The sequence below is a fragment of the Neltuma alba genome, unplaced genomic scaffold (genome assembly GCF_004799145.2).
Source record: "Neltuma alba isolate B1F8T4 unplaced genomic scaffold, ASM479914v2 tig00010560_pilon, whole genome shotgun sequence".
NCBI lineage: Eukaryota > Viridiplantae > Streptophyta > Magnoliopsida > Fabales > Fabaceae > Neltuma > Neltuma alba.
In genome coordinates, this window is record NW_021635427.1 from 827623 (window position 1) to 844844 (window position 17222).

Below are 17222 nucleotides of genomic sequence, written 5' to 3' on the forward strand. Positions count from 1 at the left end.
TTTATATCCATGCAATCTCCTTCTATCCTTAGCCCAACAATGCATGTCAGATGCCAACAATGTTACATCATAAATACTTCCTCATATATTAAAAATAAGATAGCAATAAAACTTATATACCATTTAATAGCAATTCATGATAATTTCATAGCTATTAATATATTTAAATATTGATCATAATTACTAGCAACAAATCTTAATAAAATCATGTAGCATACCAAAACATTTATTTTACAAAAATCATAATATTATATTTCAGGAATATAATAATTAGTAAATCCACAATATAATCATACACAATTCACATGTACAAGAAAGAATTTTCAGAGTTACCTGGTACTCTTTAGCTTACAAATATTCACACAAAGATTACTCCAAAATCCTCAAGTCTACAAAATTGCACATAAACATAAACTCAAAACTACTCCAAAGCTACTCTAAAATTCTAAGACTACCCTCTAAACCAAAATTACATAAATATATTAACTCTCTCAAATCTAGGCATTTATAATAGATATTATTTTGAAAAATAATTTACATATAAGGCTATTTAAACTTAACAAAAGTATATATATATTTTTAATTATAAACAAACTGTAGCTTTATTTAATTTCACAAAATTCTCAATTTATAATTTTTCAAGCCTTCAAAAATTATTTCAAAAATATATATTTAACTTATTCAATATTTAAACTGATTAAAATCTCAATAATATATTAAATAACTCAAATAAATTATTTAACTCAAATTTAATCGGTAAAAACATATTACAAGTCTAAATAACAAACTTTTCAACTAAAATCTTAGTTTAAAATTCTCAAAATAATCATTCAACAAAAATAAACCGATTAAAATTCCTTAATAATGTATCTTTAAATTTCTACGGTCATATATTGTCAAAACTCCATATTTACTCTATACCCAAACAGTCAAATTTTCTCTAAACATGATAATGAAACTAATAATATGAAGATATAAATATATAGGAAATATTCATAAAGAAAATATGATAACAAGAAGTAGTTTTGTGTACCTAAATGATCTCCAAAACCGTCAGGTACTCTGCAATTTATCTTTCTCTCTCTTTTCCTCTCCGCTTCTCACTCTCTTCTCTCTTCCTCCTCCGTCTCCTCTCCCCCTCTTTTATCCTATTTTCCCTTCACCATCTAACTACCCCATCCCCCATTTTTCCTTCTTCAATTTAATGCCCACCCCTTATTTCTTCCTCCATTTACTTCTTGCGCCTCTTCTTTCTTTCTTCTTGACTAATTGCCCAGCTTTTCCACCGAAAAAGCTGGGTATTGTTTTTTTTTTTTTTACAGTACGTTACACAATGGATGACACAATGGATGATCTAAAATTTAATATAATCATATTTGTAAATGGTTAAGTTTATAACGCAGTATTTTTAATGTTGGCAAAAAAATTATATGGTTTGTTAATATTTTATTAGATATTCGACTCATTAAATGCCCAACTTTTAAAATTTTAAAATGGTCGTATTAAAAATTAAAATTTAAAGCATGTTCTTTCAATATTTGACCGTGGAGTCTTTGCTTAGATTTAATGAGTCAGCATTTTTTATTAAGTGAGAGGATGGTGTTAAAATTAAGAAATTAAAAATATACTTTTTTTAAATTAAAAACTAAATTTTAAAGTTTAAAGTATGTTTTTAATCTTTTAATTTGGTCATTTAATTTTAAAAACTATATACTTGACTCTTTAACCCTAAAATCTTTTTAAAAAAATGATGATATTAAGATATTGAAAGTTAATAAAATATTCCTAAATGCTAACATATTAAGTTTAATATTCAAAATAACCATGGCTGTTACAAAAAAAATCATTATTTAATACTAATGATTTTAAGGTTGAAGAATTTAAAGCATATTTTTTAAAATTAAAAAACTAAACTGAAATGTTGTATATAGGTAAATGACCAAAATATATACTTTTGTCAAACTTAAAGTGCCAAATAAAAGTCTGAATTATGAAACGTATAATTTAACCTTTTAAAATTATGAACTATATATTTGTTTATTTGTACGAAGTAAACTGGAAGTTATTACACGATGTAGAATTAAATTTTACATTGCATTAATCTTTTGTTTGATCTGGAGAATGGGGAGATAGGATGATTTTAATGAGTTTAATTTTTAAAAAATAGTAAGGTTATAAAATTTTAAAAAATAGTTACAAACTACAGGGATTGAGTCATGACAAAATCAAATTTCAAAAACGGAGTTACAAAGTGGATGAAACTATAAGGATTAAGAATTAAATACTTAATTTTTTCTTTTTATTTTTTGTTTCATTTTATTAACTCTAGGAATTCTAACTCATTCACACTCTAATTTCTAAAATTGACTTGCAATCTTATTCTCATTCTTGTCTTTGGACTTTCATTTAGGAGCACATTCTATGCTCATCACAATAATAAACACCTAAGTTGATCATTCATATCGATTTTGAATGGTTCAGATTGAATTTAATTATTTATATATTTTGATTAATTTTTTATTTTAATAGGTACAAAATTCAAAATAAAGATAATCTTATAACTAACACTTCTTTAAAAAGTAAATTTCTTATTAAAAATTTTTTATATTAAAATTTTTAAATCTGAATTATCCATGTCAAATTTTGGATGGTTTAGATTGCATCTACTTATCAATGTAATGAGCATTAAATGAGGAACCTAGTGATTATTAGTGCTCTCTTGTTGACTTTGTCATCCACTTTGCTTTGTTTTTCAACTTTTCTATTTTCTCTACTTTTCTATGTAATATGTATAACTATATCAATTGGACCAGAGTCTTTTGTATATATCTCTTTTATTTATAAAGGACCTTCAGAGCTTTAAAACATGTTCAAAATCACCTCATTTGGATAAGTGTGACTCAACATATGAATTTTTAGAGTGGAGGCAAAAAATATGAAACCGATAGCGGCAAGACAGAGCAAGTTTATTTTCAAACTAAACTGAGTTACCAATAGGAGTTGGGTTTAACAGAAGGAACTAGTCCCTCATAACGCGGTGAACTAAAGTTCGAATCTCTGCTAGGAAATGTGCTCACATCTAGTACTCAACAGTATCTCAAATAGGATTGCCTCCAATAGGAGAATATCTATGCTTTAGCAAAAAAAAAAAAACTGAGTTGGCATGATCAAAGTTCTAATTATTATTGGCAAAGTATATTTTTAACTTTTTTTAACTTTACACAATATTTCAATTTTTTTTAATTTTAATAATATATTTTTGGTTCTTCAATCCCAAACTGTTAACAAAAATGATATTACTGAGATATTAAATATTAATAAAACATTCTTAAATGTTAATATATGATTTTAATTTTCAAAATAATTATGACTATTATAAAAGACTAAAAGATATTTTTCTAAATTAATGGACTAAATTAAAATACTATATAAAGTTAAAAAAGCAAATATATATTTTTGCTTTTATCATATAAATTACGTAAAGGACTTCTAAATTTTAAAATGAGATAAGAGCCAACTCATTCTAATCTTTATTAGTTGACACAAGGTTCGATTTTATTTTTGCTCTCGCTTATAGTAGGCAAACCCAGACTAAATTAGTTGGTTTAACTCAAAAACCGATAAACCAGCAGGTAACAAGTATGGTTGAGCATGTAGACCGGAGTCTAGTTGACCCAAGAGTGACCTATTGTAAACCATACCAACCTAGGATCAATTTGCCTGATTTGGTGGGTAAATTCATTTGCTTTTTTTTTTAAAGCTATTTTGAGCCAAAAATTTTTTAGTTTTAAAGATTAATAGATTGTAGGTAGGAATATTCTATTATCATATAGGTATTTTGATATTTTGCTAGGATTAATGTATAGTGATTTTTTTAATATGATACTATGGTGTTAATTTGTCAAAAGAATTGTAAAGAAAACTTAAAATTTTTTTTATAAGTATATGATTATTTTATTTTTAATTTAAAGTAATAAATTAGTATTTGGCCTTTAGATGTTATCATGAAAATTTAAATCGTTTTTAATTTTTTTCATTTCTCACTAGTTTGATTTTCAAATCGATTCCGATCTGATTTACTGAGTGGAACAATTTAGTAGCTAGTCCAGTTTCAATACTCATGCTTTTACCTGTGGAGTCGCGGTTGCCCTTTCAGCGCCTTCCTGTAATTTTTTTCCCTTTAATTATTTATTTAACTTTTTTAAATTAGTGTCCCATCCCACTGCGGAGCCGGACAGTGCCAGCTCGCCCCATTTACCCGCCACCGCAATCCACACGATAAAAAGGCACGGCTCCTCCAATTCGAAACCACGGACAATCTGGCGGGAAAATGTCAAATTGCAAACTTCCACAGGAAGCTTAATCAATTAGTCAACCCTAATTTCCAAATTTGAAACCCACGCCTCACCCGCCATTATCTACTATATATTGGGGCCTAATCTGATCACTTCTTCAGAGAAACGCTTATCTGCGGTTTGTGAAAGATGTACGTCGTGAAGAGAGATGGGCGTCAAGAAGCAGTCCATTTCGATAAGATAACCGCCCGATTGAAGAAGCTCAGTTATGGACTGAGCACCGAGCACTGTGATCCCGTCATGGTGGCGCAAAAAGTATGTGCTGGTGTCTATACGGGTGTAACCACTAGCCAACTGGATGAATTGGCTGCTGAAACGGCCGCTGCGATGACTGCCAATCACCCTGACTACGCTTGTGTGAGTTTTTCTTGTCCTTCCTTATGGTTTAGGTGTTTGATTTTAGATCTTTTGGGGAGTATGTTTTGATTGACAGGAGACTTACGTTCAATTCGATGTCATTAGTTCCTTGATTTTGATGATGGGATTTGCCTGGATCACTTTTAATTGATATGTAATCCTTGTTCTGTGGGGCGGTATACTGAATAAGGACTTGACGATAGGCTTTTCTGACGGAACATTGGTTTAAAAGGTTCGCATCGCTGCTTGTTTATTCTTGCATGTTTGCTCTCCATGATCATATATGCAGTTGGCTGCTAGGATTGCCGTTTCTAATCTCCACAAGAACACTCAAAAGTCATTTTCAGAGACGTAAGTATCTCTGGAAATGGTATACATGTTTAGTTTATTCAGGCTTGCAGATCTGTTGTTTACTGTAGTGTCAATCTGGTGGTTCCAGGGTCAAAGTCATGTATAGTCATTTCAATGAGAGATCTGGTTTGAAGGCTCCTCTTATAGCTGATGATGTCTATGAATTAATTATGAAGGTATCTTTTCTTATCTCTGCTCGTTTATATGCAGTATGTATTGTTGGTTGGGATGTGCAATTTAAGCTTGTTCCTGGTTGTTAATATCTTAATTCAGATCATGTTCTAACATAAGTGATGTTTCCTTTCTGGTTGCAGAATGCTGCTCGTTTAGACAGTGAGATTATCTATGACAGAGACTTTGACTATGATTATTTTGGTTTCAAAACCCTTGAGAGGTCCTATCTACTAAAGGTTCAAGGGAAGGTTGTGGAAAGGCCTCAGCACATGCTGATGAGGGTAGCTGTTGGAATTCACAAGGATGACATAGAGTCTGCTGTCCGAACATACCATTTGATGTCTCAGCGATCGTTTACTCATGCATCTCCTACTCTTTTCAATGCTGGAACTCCAAGACCTCAAGTATGATTAGTACTTATCCTTCTGCCACCCGTCAATTCATTTTATCTCATTGTTTTGTGAACCTTTGGTCTGTCCTTTTTTATGCCATTTACTTTATTGAGTATGGCAATAACTTGTTAAAATTGGCTTTGTGTGTTTTTTCAGTTGAGTAGTTGCTTCCTTCTGTGCATGAAAGATGATAGCATAGAAGGTATATTTGATACTTTGACAGAGTGTGCTGTCATCAGCAAGTCAGCTGGAGGAATTGGGCTCTCTGTTCACAATATTCGAGCCACAGGCAGTTATATTCGTGGAACTAATGGGACATCCAATGGTATTGTTCCTATGCTTCGTGTGTTCAATGATACTGCTCGTTATGTTGATCAAGGGGGAGGCAAGAGGAAAGGTATTTTCTATGACACACAAATTTTTTCGCAACGTTCTTGTAAAATGCCTTTCCTTTATAAACCTTGCACTTGTAGGTGCATTTGCTGTGTACCTGGAGCCATGGCATGCTGATATATTTGAGTTTTTGGAGTTACGAAAAAATCATGGAAAGGTATGAATGACCTAAGAAGAAATCGGACGGTATTCTTTCATTTCTATCAAGGAAAAACGGTCCTGGTAGTTTATCCTACAAATGCTGCTTCAAATATCTATTATTTATGAACCGGTGCTATCATTACAGGAAGAGCACCGTGCTCGAGATTTGTTCTATGCTCTATGGGTACCTGATCTCTTCATGGAAAGAGTTCAGAGTAATGGACAATGGTCATTGTTTTGTCCCAATGAAGCACCCGGTTTGGCAGATTGCTGGGGTGAAGAATTTGAGAAGCTATATCTTGATTATGAAAGAAAGGTAAGTTCACTCTTGGTTTGTGTAGGATATTTATTGTATGCTTTGACTGCCCCTTTCCAGTTTATTGCTGTGATGCTTATCATACGTGCTTTTGTCTTAACACAGGGAAAAGCAAAAAAGGTTGTTCAGGCTCAGAATCTCTGGTTTGAAATCCTAAAATCCCAAATTGAAACTGGAACCCCTTATATGCTTTTTAAGGTGGTCTGCCATGACTTGTTAAATTTCAACTACAGTATTTTGCTTTGATCCCTCTTGCTGAGAGTCATTTATTTTTTTTCTAGGACTCCTGCAATAGGAAAAGTAACCAGCAAAATCTAGGGACAATTAAGTCTTCAAACTTGTGTACTGAGATAATTCAGTATACCAGTCCAATAGAGACTGCTGTCTGCAATCTGGCGTCAATTGCCCTGCCTCGTTTTGTAAGAGAGAAGGTGGGGAATTCTAGCATTCTTTACACGTGAGACTGGTTTTTATTTGGTTTTTTTTTTTTTTTTTTTCAAAACAAGGTTTCTTCCAATATGGAATTCATTATCTTGCTTACTGTAGGGTGTTCCGATGGAGTCTCATCCATCTAAGCTTGTTGGTAGCACAAGCTGCAGGAATCGATATTTTGACTTTGATAAACTGGCAGAGGTACCATTTACTGTTAACCAAATCACTTCTTCCTAAAGTTCTTTGATGGAGTTGAGCTGGGTGCTTTTTAGTGGCAAACCAGAAAAGAGAAAAAAACCTATGTACTTTTCTTGTACTGACGCGTCTTTACATGACTTTAAATGGTTGCATGGGCTTTTGGCTGATGTCAGGTTACTGCAGTGGTGACAACCAATCTTAATAAAATAATTGATGTTAATTACTATCCAGTTGAAACTGCAAGGAAATCAAACTTGCGTCACAGACCTATTGGTATAGGAGTACAGGGTCTTGCTGATACTTTCATACTGCTCGGCATGGCATTTGATTCACCAGAGGTAAATCATTTCCTTGAGGCTGTTTGTTGTCTCCATTTTAAGTTAGATGTACCTTGATTTGATAGTTTACTTGGATATGGGATGCAGGCTCAGCAGTTGAACAAGGAGATTTTTGCAACAGTATATTATCATGCTTTAAAAACTTCATCTGAATTGGCTGCAAAGGAGGGTCCCTATGAAACATATAGTGGGAGTCCTATGAGCAAGGTTTGTGTTTGTATATCTATATATAATTCAGAAATCACTTTTCAATCTCGTTATAAAGTCATGAGTGAAAGCCGAACCTGCTTTGATAGAAAGTTATTTAGTTTCAAGTGTTTTGAATTATTTTTGTATCTGAACAGGGGATTCTTCAGCCAGACATGTGGGGTGAGATACCCTTAAAGCTTTGGGATTGGGATGCACTCAGGGATATGATATCAAAGAATGGAGTGAGAAATTCACTTCTTGTAGCCCCTATGCCAACAGCATCTACCAGCCAGATTCTTGGAAACAATGAGTGTTTTGAGCCATATACTTCTAATATCTACAGTCGAAGAGTTATAAGGTTTGTGTTGTCAATTCCCCCAGTTGTTGTGTCTAGTTTTATTAATGTCCAGTCTTGCCTTCTAAATCCTGTTTGTTTATTTCTCAGTGGTGAATTTGTTGTGGTGAACAAGCACCTTCTTCATGACTTGACTGAGATGGGACTGTGGTCTCCTACGATCAAGAATAAGATCATATATGAGAATGGTTCAGTTCAGAATATCCCAGAAATACCCAATGAGCTGAAACTCATATACAAGTATGGGATTTGCATTGTTTTAACCAACCTAAATGTGGTGATGATGCATTATTACTGACGTAATTTGTATGGTGCAGAACTGTTTGGGAGATCAAGCAAAGGACATTGGTTGATATGGCTGTTGATCGTGGGTGCTACATAGATCAGAGTCAAAGTTTAAACATTCACATGGATCAACCTAACTTTGGAAAGCTTACTTCCTTGCACTTCTATGCATGGTCCAAGGTATGTAATTCTATTTTTCAAGTTTTGAAATCTGGATCAGACTGAGAAAATTTTCCTGAGTTCATGAGTCTTGGGTTGATTGCCTTTTTTTTAAAAAAAAAAAAAATTATTGTTATTGACATCTGCCTGGGTTTGATAGGGTTTGAAGACCGGAATGTACTACCTCCGATCACGAGCTGCAGCAGATGCCATCAAGTTCACTGTGGATACATCTGCTCTCAAGGTACGAGAAGTTCATTATAATCTATATTTTCATGTTCTTAGTGTTCACATTGATAAGAGATTTCTGCTGCAAATGCAGGACAATCCAAAGGTGGAGGAGAAAGAAGAGGAAGATGATGGTACCAAGATGGCACAAATGGTATGTTCTTTGACAAACCGTGCAGGGTGTTTAGCTTGTGGAAGTTAAGAATGATCCTATATTGGAATGACATCGCCTGAACAACATTAGGCTTTTACCTTTTGATCATTACAATACAGAAGAATGACAGTAAGCCCGAGAATCTACGTGATTTGATTCACTAGTCAAATACTACGTGCTTGTCTGAAGCTTAAGATGATTTCTTTAGCTTTGTATATATCAGTTTCGCTTGTTACTTATATATGATAGATGTTTAATGTTATTTTCTCCATAGTTGTATCTAAATAGTAAATAAAATTCTGCGCGCTAAACAAATGTATCAGAACGTTATCTGTAAAACTGGTGCTTTTGCATGTGATATACGGTTGATGCTGTTTATATTTTAGTAGTTCGTCGTTAATTAATAATAAAATTCCTACACATAGTTTTAATAGATTTTAAGTTGAATATGTTTAGTGTATTTTGATTAAACAATAAGATATGGGCATGAATTTATTGTTATTCGTTTAAGGAGAGAAAATTGAATATACATACATAAGCAGAATGGCAGGTTTCTTTTTAACCAACGAATCGAAGGTTGAAAAATCGATTGAGGATCTGGGTTTAAACCAACTCTATTAAAGTAGATAAAAATTGATGAATTTGGATGCAATAAGTTTTCTTATCATAATTCTTTATAATTGTAAATCTTCTCTTTTACTGTCTAGCTTAGTTATTTCAAAAATCATTTGAATTTAATTATTAAAATTCAAAGTTTGTTATGGTACTCAAATAAAAAATTTTAAATGCACAAATTTTGGGTGAGATTTTAAATCTCAAATTCAAATTTAAAATTATTTATCCAAACATTTAAATCTTTTGAAGGGGGGATTTATAATGAGTTGAATTATTAGAAGTGTCAAATTTTGACATTGCAGGAAAAAATATTCCAGGATGCTCATTGCTTGGCGATGAGAAAATGTTTTAAGAGCAAAAATGATATTTAACTGCTGGCCCAAAAAAACTGATGTTTGATCCATGTTTGCAAGCAGTTTAATTTAATTTGACATTTAATTTAGTCATAGATATAAGATCTTAATTTATTTTGTTTTTTATATTTATTTATTTATAATAGTTAAACATGTTAAATGTTTTATTAAATTGTGGTTCTAGTTAATATTATCTTCGGTCTTAATTATAAGGGTCAGTTGACTAATTTGAGGAGATTAAGAAAGTAAGTTGAGTTAGTTATTTGTTCTAAATAAATGTTATCTTTTTTAAAATATCTTTGTTAATAAGTGTATTGACTAAAACTATCATTGTTAAAAGGGTTACTTTGAAAAAAAATGTATGAATATGAGAGACAAAGTGAATTAAGATCTTATATTTAGGATCAAAATAAAAGTCAAATAGGATTTTATATTAAGAATCGGAGGTAATATATTCAATTAGTAAGGGTGTTTTAAGTACAACAATACATATTTATTACAAATAATTAATTTAACTAATTTTTTTAATCTATTTAAATTAATCAACTAGCTTTTATATAAGAGCTAGTTAATTAATTTGAGTAGATTAAATAACTTAATTAAATTAATTATTTGTAATAAATATGTATTGTCTTTATTAAAATATCTTAACTAATCAATTGTGTTTGTTAAAATTATCATTATTACAAGAATTACTTTAAAAAAAGTGGATTGGGGTTTTATATTTATGATTGAAATAAAAATCAAATAAATTCTTATATTAAAAAGTGAAAATAATATATATATATATATATATTTATGTATATAAAACGGAAATTGACTTTAGCGGTGAGATATTGCTTTTCTAACATGTTATGGCTCTCCCTCTGCACCACGCTTCTTCCCCCACCATCGAAATTTTCTCTCATTCTTTCATCTCACAGCCGTTTTCCCACGGATTTTCTTCTTGTTTCCATCGAACCATCTTTCCTGTGAGTAGGAAGCTTTTGTATGCGAGGCCATACATCCCCCACCAGAACCAACAGGCAATCAGAGCTTTGCGAGAATGGCGGGAATACGAGGAGGCAGTGAAGCGTAAAGACCTCGCGACGGCTCTGAGATTCTTGAAATCCATCGAAAACGAAAATCCAGTTGAGCTATTTGATGGTTCTACTCCTCCTTCCGCTGCTGACTCCTTTGAGTCTCGGTTCCGTGAGCTACAATTATTTGGGCCCCAAAGGGATTGGGAGGTCCTGGACACGTGTTTGAATGCGGATAACATGAAGCTAGTGGCTAATGCCTATAAGTTGTTGAAGGATAGGGGTTTTCTGCCTAATTTTGGAAAATGCAGGAATATTGGTGAGTTGTTTTTGTTCTAATTTTCTGTTTTTTGGGCAGTTATTTGGACCTGGAATTGTGGAAAATTAAGTCACTTTATTCTATAGTCTTTGCATTCTCATCTCAAGTTTATGAATCATGGTTCAAGTTAAAATGGCGCCTGGTGGAGCACTTGCGTAGGCTGCTGAAATATTTGTCAGAAATGTTTACAAATTTCTTTTCCCCTCCGTTTGTGATTTAAAATTCCGATTCAATTTCCCTAGTTTAATTTTACTATTCAGTTCCAGTGCTTCATTTACTCACATTCTCTTATCAGTCTGATTTGGTGCTTGGAAGTAGGAACTTGGCGTAGGTAACAGCTGCACAAAGGGCATTCAGCTTATCACTTTCTTTTGAGGAGTAAGATCATTAGCAGGACATCGTCAAACATACATCTTTTGAATAATCAGACTAAATATACTAAAAAGGAGGCGATAGGCAATCTCTTAGACTGCCTCTTGCACTTTTGTTTGACAACCAACTCGTTCCCTCTGTTTCTAATTAAGACATGCTGCACTGTCTTTGTATCCAAGATACATTTCCCGTTATCCTATTAATGGTGTTAGGAGGTTGATGGTGCAAAAATTATATGTTGCTTGTGTTCACTGTAGATGTCAGTGAAACCCCAGGTTTCTTCCCTTCTCCGGTAGCTTAAAATCAACTCCTTCTTGGAATATAAATCAACAAATTAAGCTGAATTTATCATGCGAAGTAATCAGAAAAGTTATAGTAAGATTTTTGTGGCAAAGTAAGTCTCCAAATGCTTGGAAATTATACCCAAAAGGTAAAAAACAATTCTCACAAAAAGAGTAAATAACAATGAAAAGAAAATATGATCCACCATGGAAAAATACAACCAGAATTTCTGACTACAAAGGCAAAACTTTCCTTGCTGAACACTGCCACGTTGTTTCAAATATTAACCATCTCTCTACAGGGCACTATAATATGCATAAACCTTGAACCAGAAACAACTTCAGTGATGAAAAAATACCTGTTATATATTTATCATTTGCTGTATCTCCTCCTGTGCTATGACATATGACGGCTGTTATACTATATTTTGCGGTGAGCTGCGACATAAATACTTGATGGCCTGAGGATAGCGAAGTAAATTGATTTATATTAATAAAGTCTGCTCTAACTAGTCAGCTGGTACAGAGTTTGCTTCTGATGGCCAGTGTTTCTTACTTTTTCTTTTTCCTTCTTTTGAATTTTCATCTTGTATAGTTCTAGAGGGCCCAAGGAACATTACACCTGATGTTGTGAAGTCCTCAACTGGTTTAGAAGGTGCACATGAATTTCTGACCAACAGATATTTTCCCCAAGCTGTAAATGGCTCTAATTCTCACTTCAGCAGCCGTTATTAATTGTATCATATTTGAATAAATAGTAGTTACTGAAGTTGTTCCTGCCAGTGCTTATCTTATGACCTCCAATTTAGTCTCACCATGTTCTCTCTACTTCTGTTTAGTGTCTAAACTTGCTCCAAAGAAGTGGGGTCTTTCAGGAACTTCAAGTGCTGTTTTGATAGCCTTTTTTGGTGGGGCATCCTTTCTCATTTCTCAAGGGATTGACGTAAGACCCAACCTTGCGGCAATATTAGGTCTAGCCTTTATAGATTCTATCTTCCTCGGTGGTACTTGTTTAGCACAAATCTCAAGCTATTGGCCGCCATATAGGCGCCGCATCCTAATTCATGAAGCAGGACATCTCTTGACAGGTAAATTATATTCCTCCGGGTCCTAAATGTTAACACCCATGTTCTGGTGTAATTTATACTACAGATGGGTCTTATATTTAGGACCAAAGGGGTACTTTCTCTATTATGGGTTCTACTTGTGACATGGTATGTGATGATAAGTTTTCTCAGTCATGTATATAACATCTTACAAGAATTGATCTGGTGCTATCACAGCATACTTGATGGGTTGCCCAATTCGTGGGGTGATTTTAGACCCAATAGTTGCGATGCAAATGGGCATTCAGGGACAGGTACTATACTCTTATATTATGGTGTATTAATATGTAATTTTATCGGTTCTTGTTTGGCTTACCCTTGGCAATTTTGAGGTGCCATTAAATCTAGGTTTCGCTTTTAGTGCCATACTTTCCACAAGTTTTATTTCCATACAAGGTTCTTATTTCATACTTTGGATATTCTGTGTTTGGTTTCATTTTCTTCTTTTGCTCCTCACCTTAAGCATCCTCTTTCTTGCCTTGGCAAGGCAATTTTTTTTTTTTTTGGGTGAAAAAGGGCAAAACAACTTTGATAGTAAAGTTTCCAAATTGTAACGTATTTTGATATTTATCACTTTTCACAGATCCATGCTAGTCGATTTTATCTCCTACATTTCTCCTGTAATAAATTTTCTCTCATCCACTTCCTCTCATTTCCATTTATATATCTTCACTAGGCTTTACGTGCCTTTTTCATTCAATGAAAATATTTTAACAGGCGGGAACTCAGTTTTGGGATGAGAAGGTTGCCAATGACCTTGCTGAAGGACGACTTGATGGAACTGCCTTTGATAGGTGGGTAAAACATTTACAGTTGCAGAGCTTTTATGTTGAACTAAGCAGTTTCATGCCAAGTCCTATTGAGTGAAGATTTTATTTATTTATTTTTATTTTATGGGTAGTTAACTGGTTATGCGGGTTATTTGGTTATGAATGAAAACTGAGTAAAATTTCGTTTATCATCTATCAAGCAACGGGATCTTAGTTTTCTGGCACTTGAGCTCTGGCCCTTCTCTTAGTTAGGATTGGAAAATGCAATTTCCTATCCATCTTTTGTTCCATTCAAAACTAACTTATCTGTTATATCTCCATCTAGTTGCATGATACTATATATTTGTTAAACCATTCAAGGTGAAGGAGCCCCGTGACTAGGCTTGCTGTGTGTGGATGGAGAAAAATGAGCCAAATCTCTTGGTGTGTGTTTTTAGATTTAGAAGTTTGTTTTCTGTGACTAGAATTCAATTAATAATCTTGGTCATAGCCAGACTAGGCATTGGATCCTTGTCTAACAGGCTATTTTGTCTTGAAAGTGCAAATAGCATATTCTTTTTGAAAACTGTCTGGTGGAAATAAAGAAGGAAATGTGCAATGCTTATCTGGAATATAGAAGCTGTTAACTTGAGTCTTATTATTCAGTTCTTTTCAGCTTTTCAAGTGATGCTGATGGTTTGCACAACCAATTGTTTAGGTACTGCGTGGTGCTTTTTGCAGGCATTGCAGCTGAAGCTCTCGTCTATGGAGAGGCAGAGGGTGGAGAAAATGACGAGAATCTATTTAGAGGCATCTGTCTTCTACTTGATCCTCCATTATCTGTAGCTGAGGTCCCTCTATAAATCAGATGCACTTGTCTTGATTGTCCTGTTTTATCTTTGCCATACTGAAATACTAAATTTCATGTTGCTGCACTGAGCAGATGTCTAATCGAGCAAGATGGTCGGTTTTGCAATCTTACAATCTTCTCAAGTGGCATAAATCCACACATCGAGCTGTTGTTAAAGCCCTGGAAAGTGGTGCAAGTCTTAGCGTTGTAATTAGGAGAATCGAGGAGACTATATATTCGGGCAAATGATGAACCACAGAAGTGCATAGTTAATAAACTTTATTTTCTCCAAGTTGCTGACCAGGTAGCATCCCTGCTTCTAGTATTTAATTTACCTTTCATAGTTTGATTTAAACAAATAAATAATCATGTGAATGTTAAAACGTAGAACAATTTTATTGTCAAATGTCCGATTCATTTTGTTCTTGGATATTTTCCAGTCTTTTAGGCTATTACAAGAATTATGCCTGAAGTTTCAGTTACGAGATATTAGCCTCAAAAATATTTTCAATTGTCAAATACTATGAAAAATGTTCAAGAATTAAGGAGAGCATATTTGGGATGATTAAATTGTGGGAAAAGTAATTTGGAGGTCCTTGTATTTTTACTCAGTTTTGAATTGGGTCCTTAGACTTTTTTTCTTTTTTATCAAGTCCTTTAATTTTTAACTGTTAGATCTATTAGTCCTTGCATTAAATAAAAACAAACACTGTTAAGATTTTCTGTTAAATCACGGTATGTCTCTTTCCACCATACCCAAGCTCTCAGACCAAGCTTTCTTCCGTCATTCGCTCAATCCTCAACTTATCCTTTCCCACTATTCAATCTTCTGATATAACAAGGTGTAGGATTTGATTGCATTTCCCCCCTCCTTAATTCAAAACCACTTATATTACAAAGTGTCACTATGAATTTTGACGTTTTGGGAATATCTTACACCATACCCATGCGATATGTGTTTATTGTTCCCAAAACCTCTACATCAGGTGCTTGCCATTTTCATTTTCGGGGTTAGGAGTAACGTGATTTCTTGTGAGACTCGCTAATTATCAAGACCCATTTACCCCAATTTCAAAGTGAGAAAGTGTTACATGTGGGAAGGAATAATAAGGGTAGGAGAATGACGAGGAAGGAGAAGATATTGGGGACTGAGCAAGGGAGGGAGGAAAGCTTGGTCTGAGTGCTTGTTAATGGCGGAAGAGGCAGACCCTGAACATATTTCAGTGCTTTCTAATGAAAAATTTTAACTGTGCTTGCTTTTATTTGACAGTAGGGACTAAAAGGCTTACCAGTTGAAAATTAAAGGATTCAATAAAAAGAAAATAAAATCTAAAGACCCAATTCAAAACTGACTAAAGGCATAAGGACCTCCAAGTTACTTTTCCCTTAAATTGTTCATCGTTTTAATATGTAAAACATTAACCGTTTACTCCCTATATTTCACATTGATTTTCAGTAAGTCCCGACATTCTAAATTTTTTCTATATGCTCTCAAAATTTTGCTGTTTTCAAAGTTCTCCTTAAACTAGAGATATTTAAAAAATGCTTTCTATCGTAGGTGATCCACGTGGGAAGACGAAATTGGTTAAATATTGATTGGGCAAAACCACAAGTGGTTGCCAAAGCTAATTAATGCAGAATATTTATGTTAAAATTAAAACTGAAGTTCCTATAAGATGGTTACGTGTCGAGACTCACTTTAGGTCACCAGAGGATAAAGTAATTACGGGGACATGACAGTGGCTAAACTGTAAATTATGTTTTCAGACTGCTATGTTTACTCTCTCTTTTGCAGGATAGATGCAATGGAAGGAAGCTTGTTTTCTCGTCCATGTACACTATTCCATACTTAGCTGTTAGGAATTAGATACCATGATACGAGACCAAACTGTGAATAAATTTTGCATCAGCTGGTGACCATTTTGTCCCAGAATCACGCCTCAGGTGGTCCCAAGTTGTTTTTTTTTGTTTAGAAATGGACACCCAGTAATCCTACTTAGAATACCCAGTTTTCTCTGTACTAGAGTTATGGATATAAGTTTGGAATTCGTTTGTAAATTATTAAAGTTTGGACAAATGTTTCCCAGGGATCTTTCTGTTGCTTCCCTGGAAGTCCAGTTACAGACTTTTTAGGAACTGTAAGCTCAATTTGTTCCTAATGATTAAAGTGAATGTTTTATTTAAAATGATGGAAAATGATGGCTGTGTGAATTGGGGATTGATTGGCTCAGAAACTGAAAAATATACTTGAAGCATCATCTACAATTGAAGTTCTATACTTAAATTTTGAAAAGGGTTATGAGGAAGGATTAAGTTTTACTTTTTCGAGGGTAAAATCGGGAACTATCTTGAAGTTTGAACTAGTCAACTATTTTTTATTTTTGAAAATTTTAAATTATTTTCCTAAGGTATACTTTTTACATCAATACTTTATAAATCAGAGGGAAATATGCAAGATATGTGTGTATTATGAAACTATAAAAGTAATTATGTCATAATGTAAATATTACGGCTCATGATTTTTTTCTCTTAAATTGTGAAACATTTATTAATTTTGTTAAACTATATTTTTGAATACCAATAACAACATTTTTGCTCAATTGAACCGAAGGCAGCCTCTCACCTTACACGTTACCATCCAATTTTTATATACTAATAAAATGATATCTAATACTCTTCTATTTTTTAATGTAAGACTTAATTAATTAATTTAAGTATATTAAAAATGTTAGTTAAATTAA

At 33.4% G+C, this 17222-nt stretch overlaps 2 protein-coding genes across 3 annotated transcripts; both read left to right on the forward strand.

Annotated features, from left to right (window-relative positions):
* Positions 1-4286: 4286 nt before the first annotated feature.
* LOC114757098 (ribonucleoside-diphosphate reductase large subunit) lies at positions 4287-9202 on the forward strand. Its single transcript, XM_028946084.1, has 17 exons — positions 4287-4712; positions 5002-5063; positions 5152-5239; positions 5378-5641; positions 5786-6026; positions 6103-6179; positions 6309-6479; positions 6585-6677; positions 6761-6910; positions 7026-7112; positions 7283-7447; positions 7535-7654; positions 7792-7994; positions 8082-8231; positions 8309-8456; positions 8596-8679; positions 8758-9202. Exons 1-17 carry the CDS (start codon positions 4485-4487, stop codon positions 8863-8865), a joined length of 2439 nt encoding a protein of 812 aa, XP_028801917.1. The 5' UTR covers positions 4287-4484; the 3' UTR covers positions 8866-9202.
* Positions 9203-10616: 1414 nt separating this feature from the next.
* Positions 10617-16677, forward strand: LOC114757110 (uncharacterized). Of its 2 annotated transcripts, XM_028946097.1 has the most exons (8): positions 10617-11123; positions 12372-12431; positions 12616-12864; positions 13060-13136; positions 13600-13676; positions 14350-14482; positions 14575-14785; positions 16277-16677. In XM_028946097.1, the coding sequence occupies exons 1-7, from the start codon at positions 10640-10642 to the stop codon at positions 14728-14730; spliced, it is 1236 nt and encodes a 411-aa protein (XP_028801930.1). In that variant the 5' UTR covers positions 10617-10639; the 3' UTR covers positions 14731-14785; positions 16277-16677. The 2 variants fall into 2 exon arrangements, with proteins under 2 accessions (XP_028801930.1, XP_028801931.1); XM_028946098.1 differs by lacking the exon at positions 12372-12431.
* The last annotated feature ends 545 nt before the right edge of the window (positions 16678-17222 follow it).

Coding starts and splice junctions, on each gene's coding strand:
- LOC114757098 (XM_028946084.1), top strand. CDS start 4,485: ATGTACGTCGTGAAGAGAGATGGGCGTCAAGAAGCAGTCCATTTCGAT. Junction 5,642..5,785: donor CTGGAACTCCAAGACCTCAA/GTATGATTAGTA, acceptor GTGTTTTTTCAG/TTGAGTAGTTGCTTCCTTCT. Junction 6,678..6,760: donor CCCCTTATATGCTTTTTAAG/GTGGTCTGCCAT, acceptor TTTTTTTTCTAG/GACTCCTGCAATAGGAAAAG.
- LOC114757110 (XM_028946097.1), top strand. CDS start 10,640: ATGGCTCTCCCTCTGCACCACGCTTCTTCCCCCACCATCGAAATTTTC. Junction 12,865..13,059: donor AGCAGGACATCTCTTGACAG/GTAAATTATATT, acceptor GTGCTATCACAG/CATACTTGATGGGTTGCCCA. Junction 13,137..13,599: donor AAATGGGCATTCAGGGACAG/GTACTATACTCT, acceptor ATATTTTAACAG/GCGGGAACTCAGTTTTGGGA.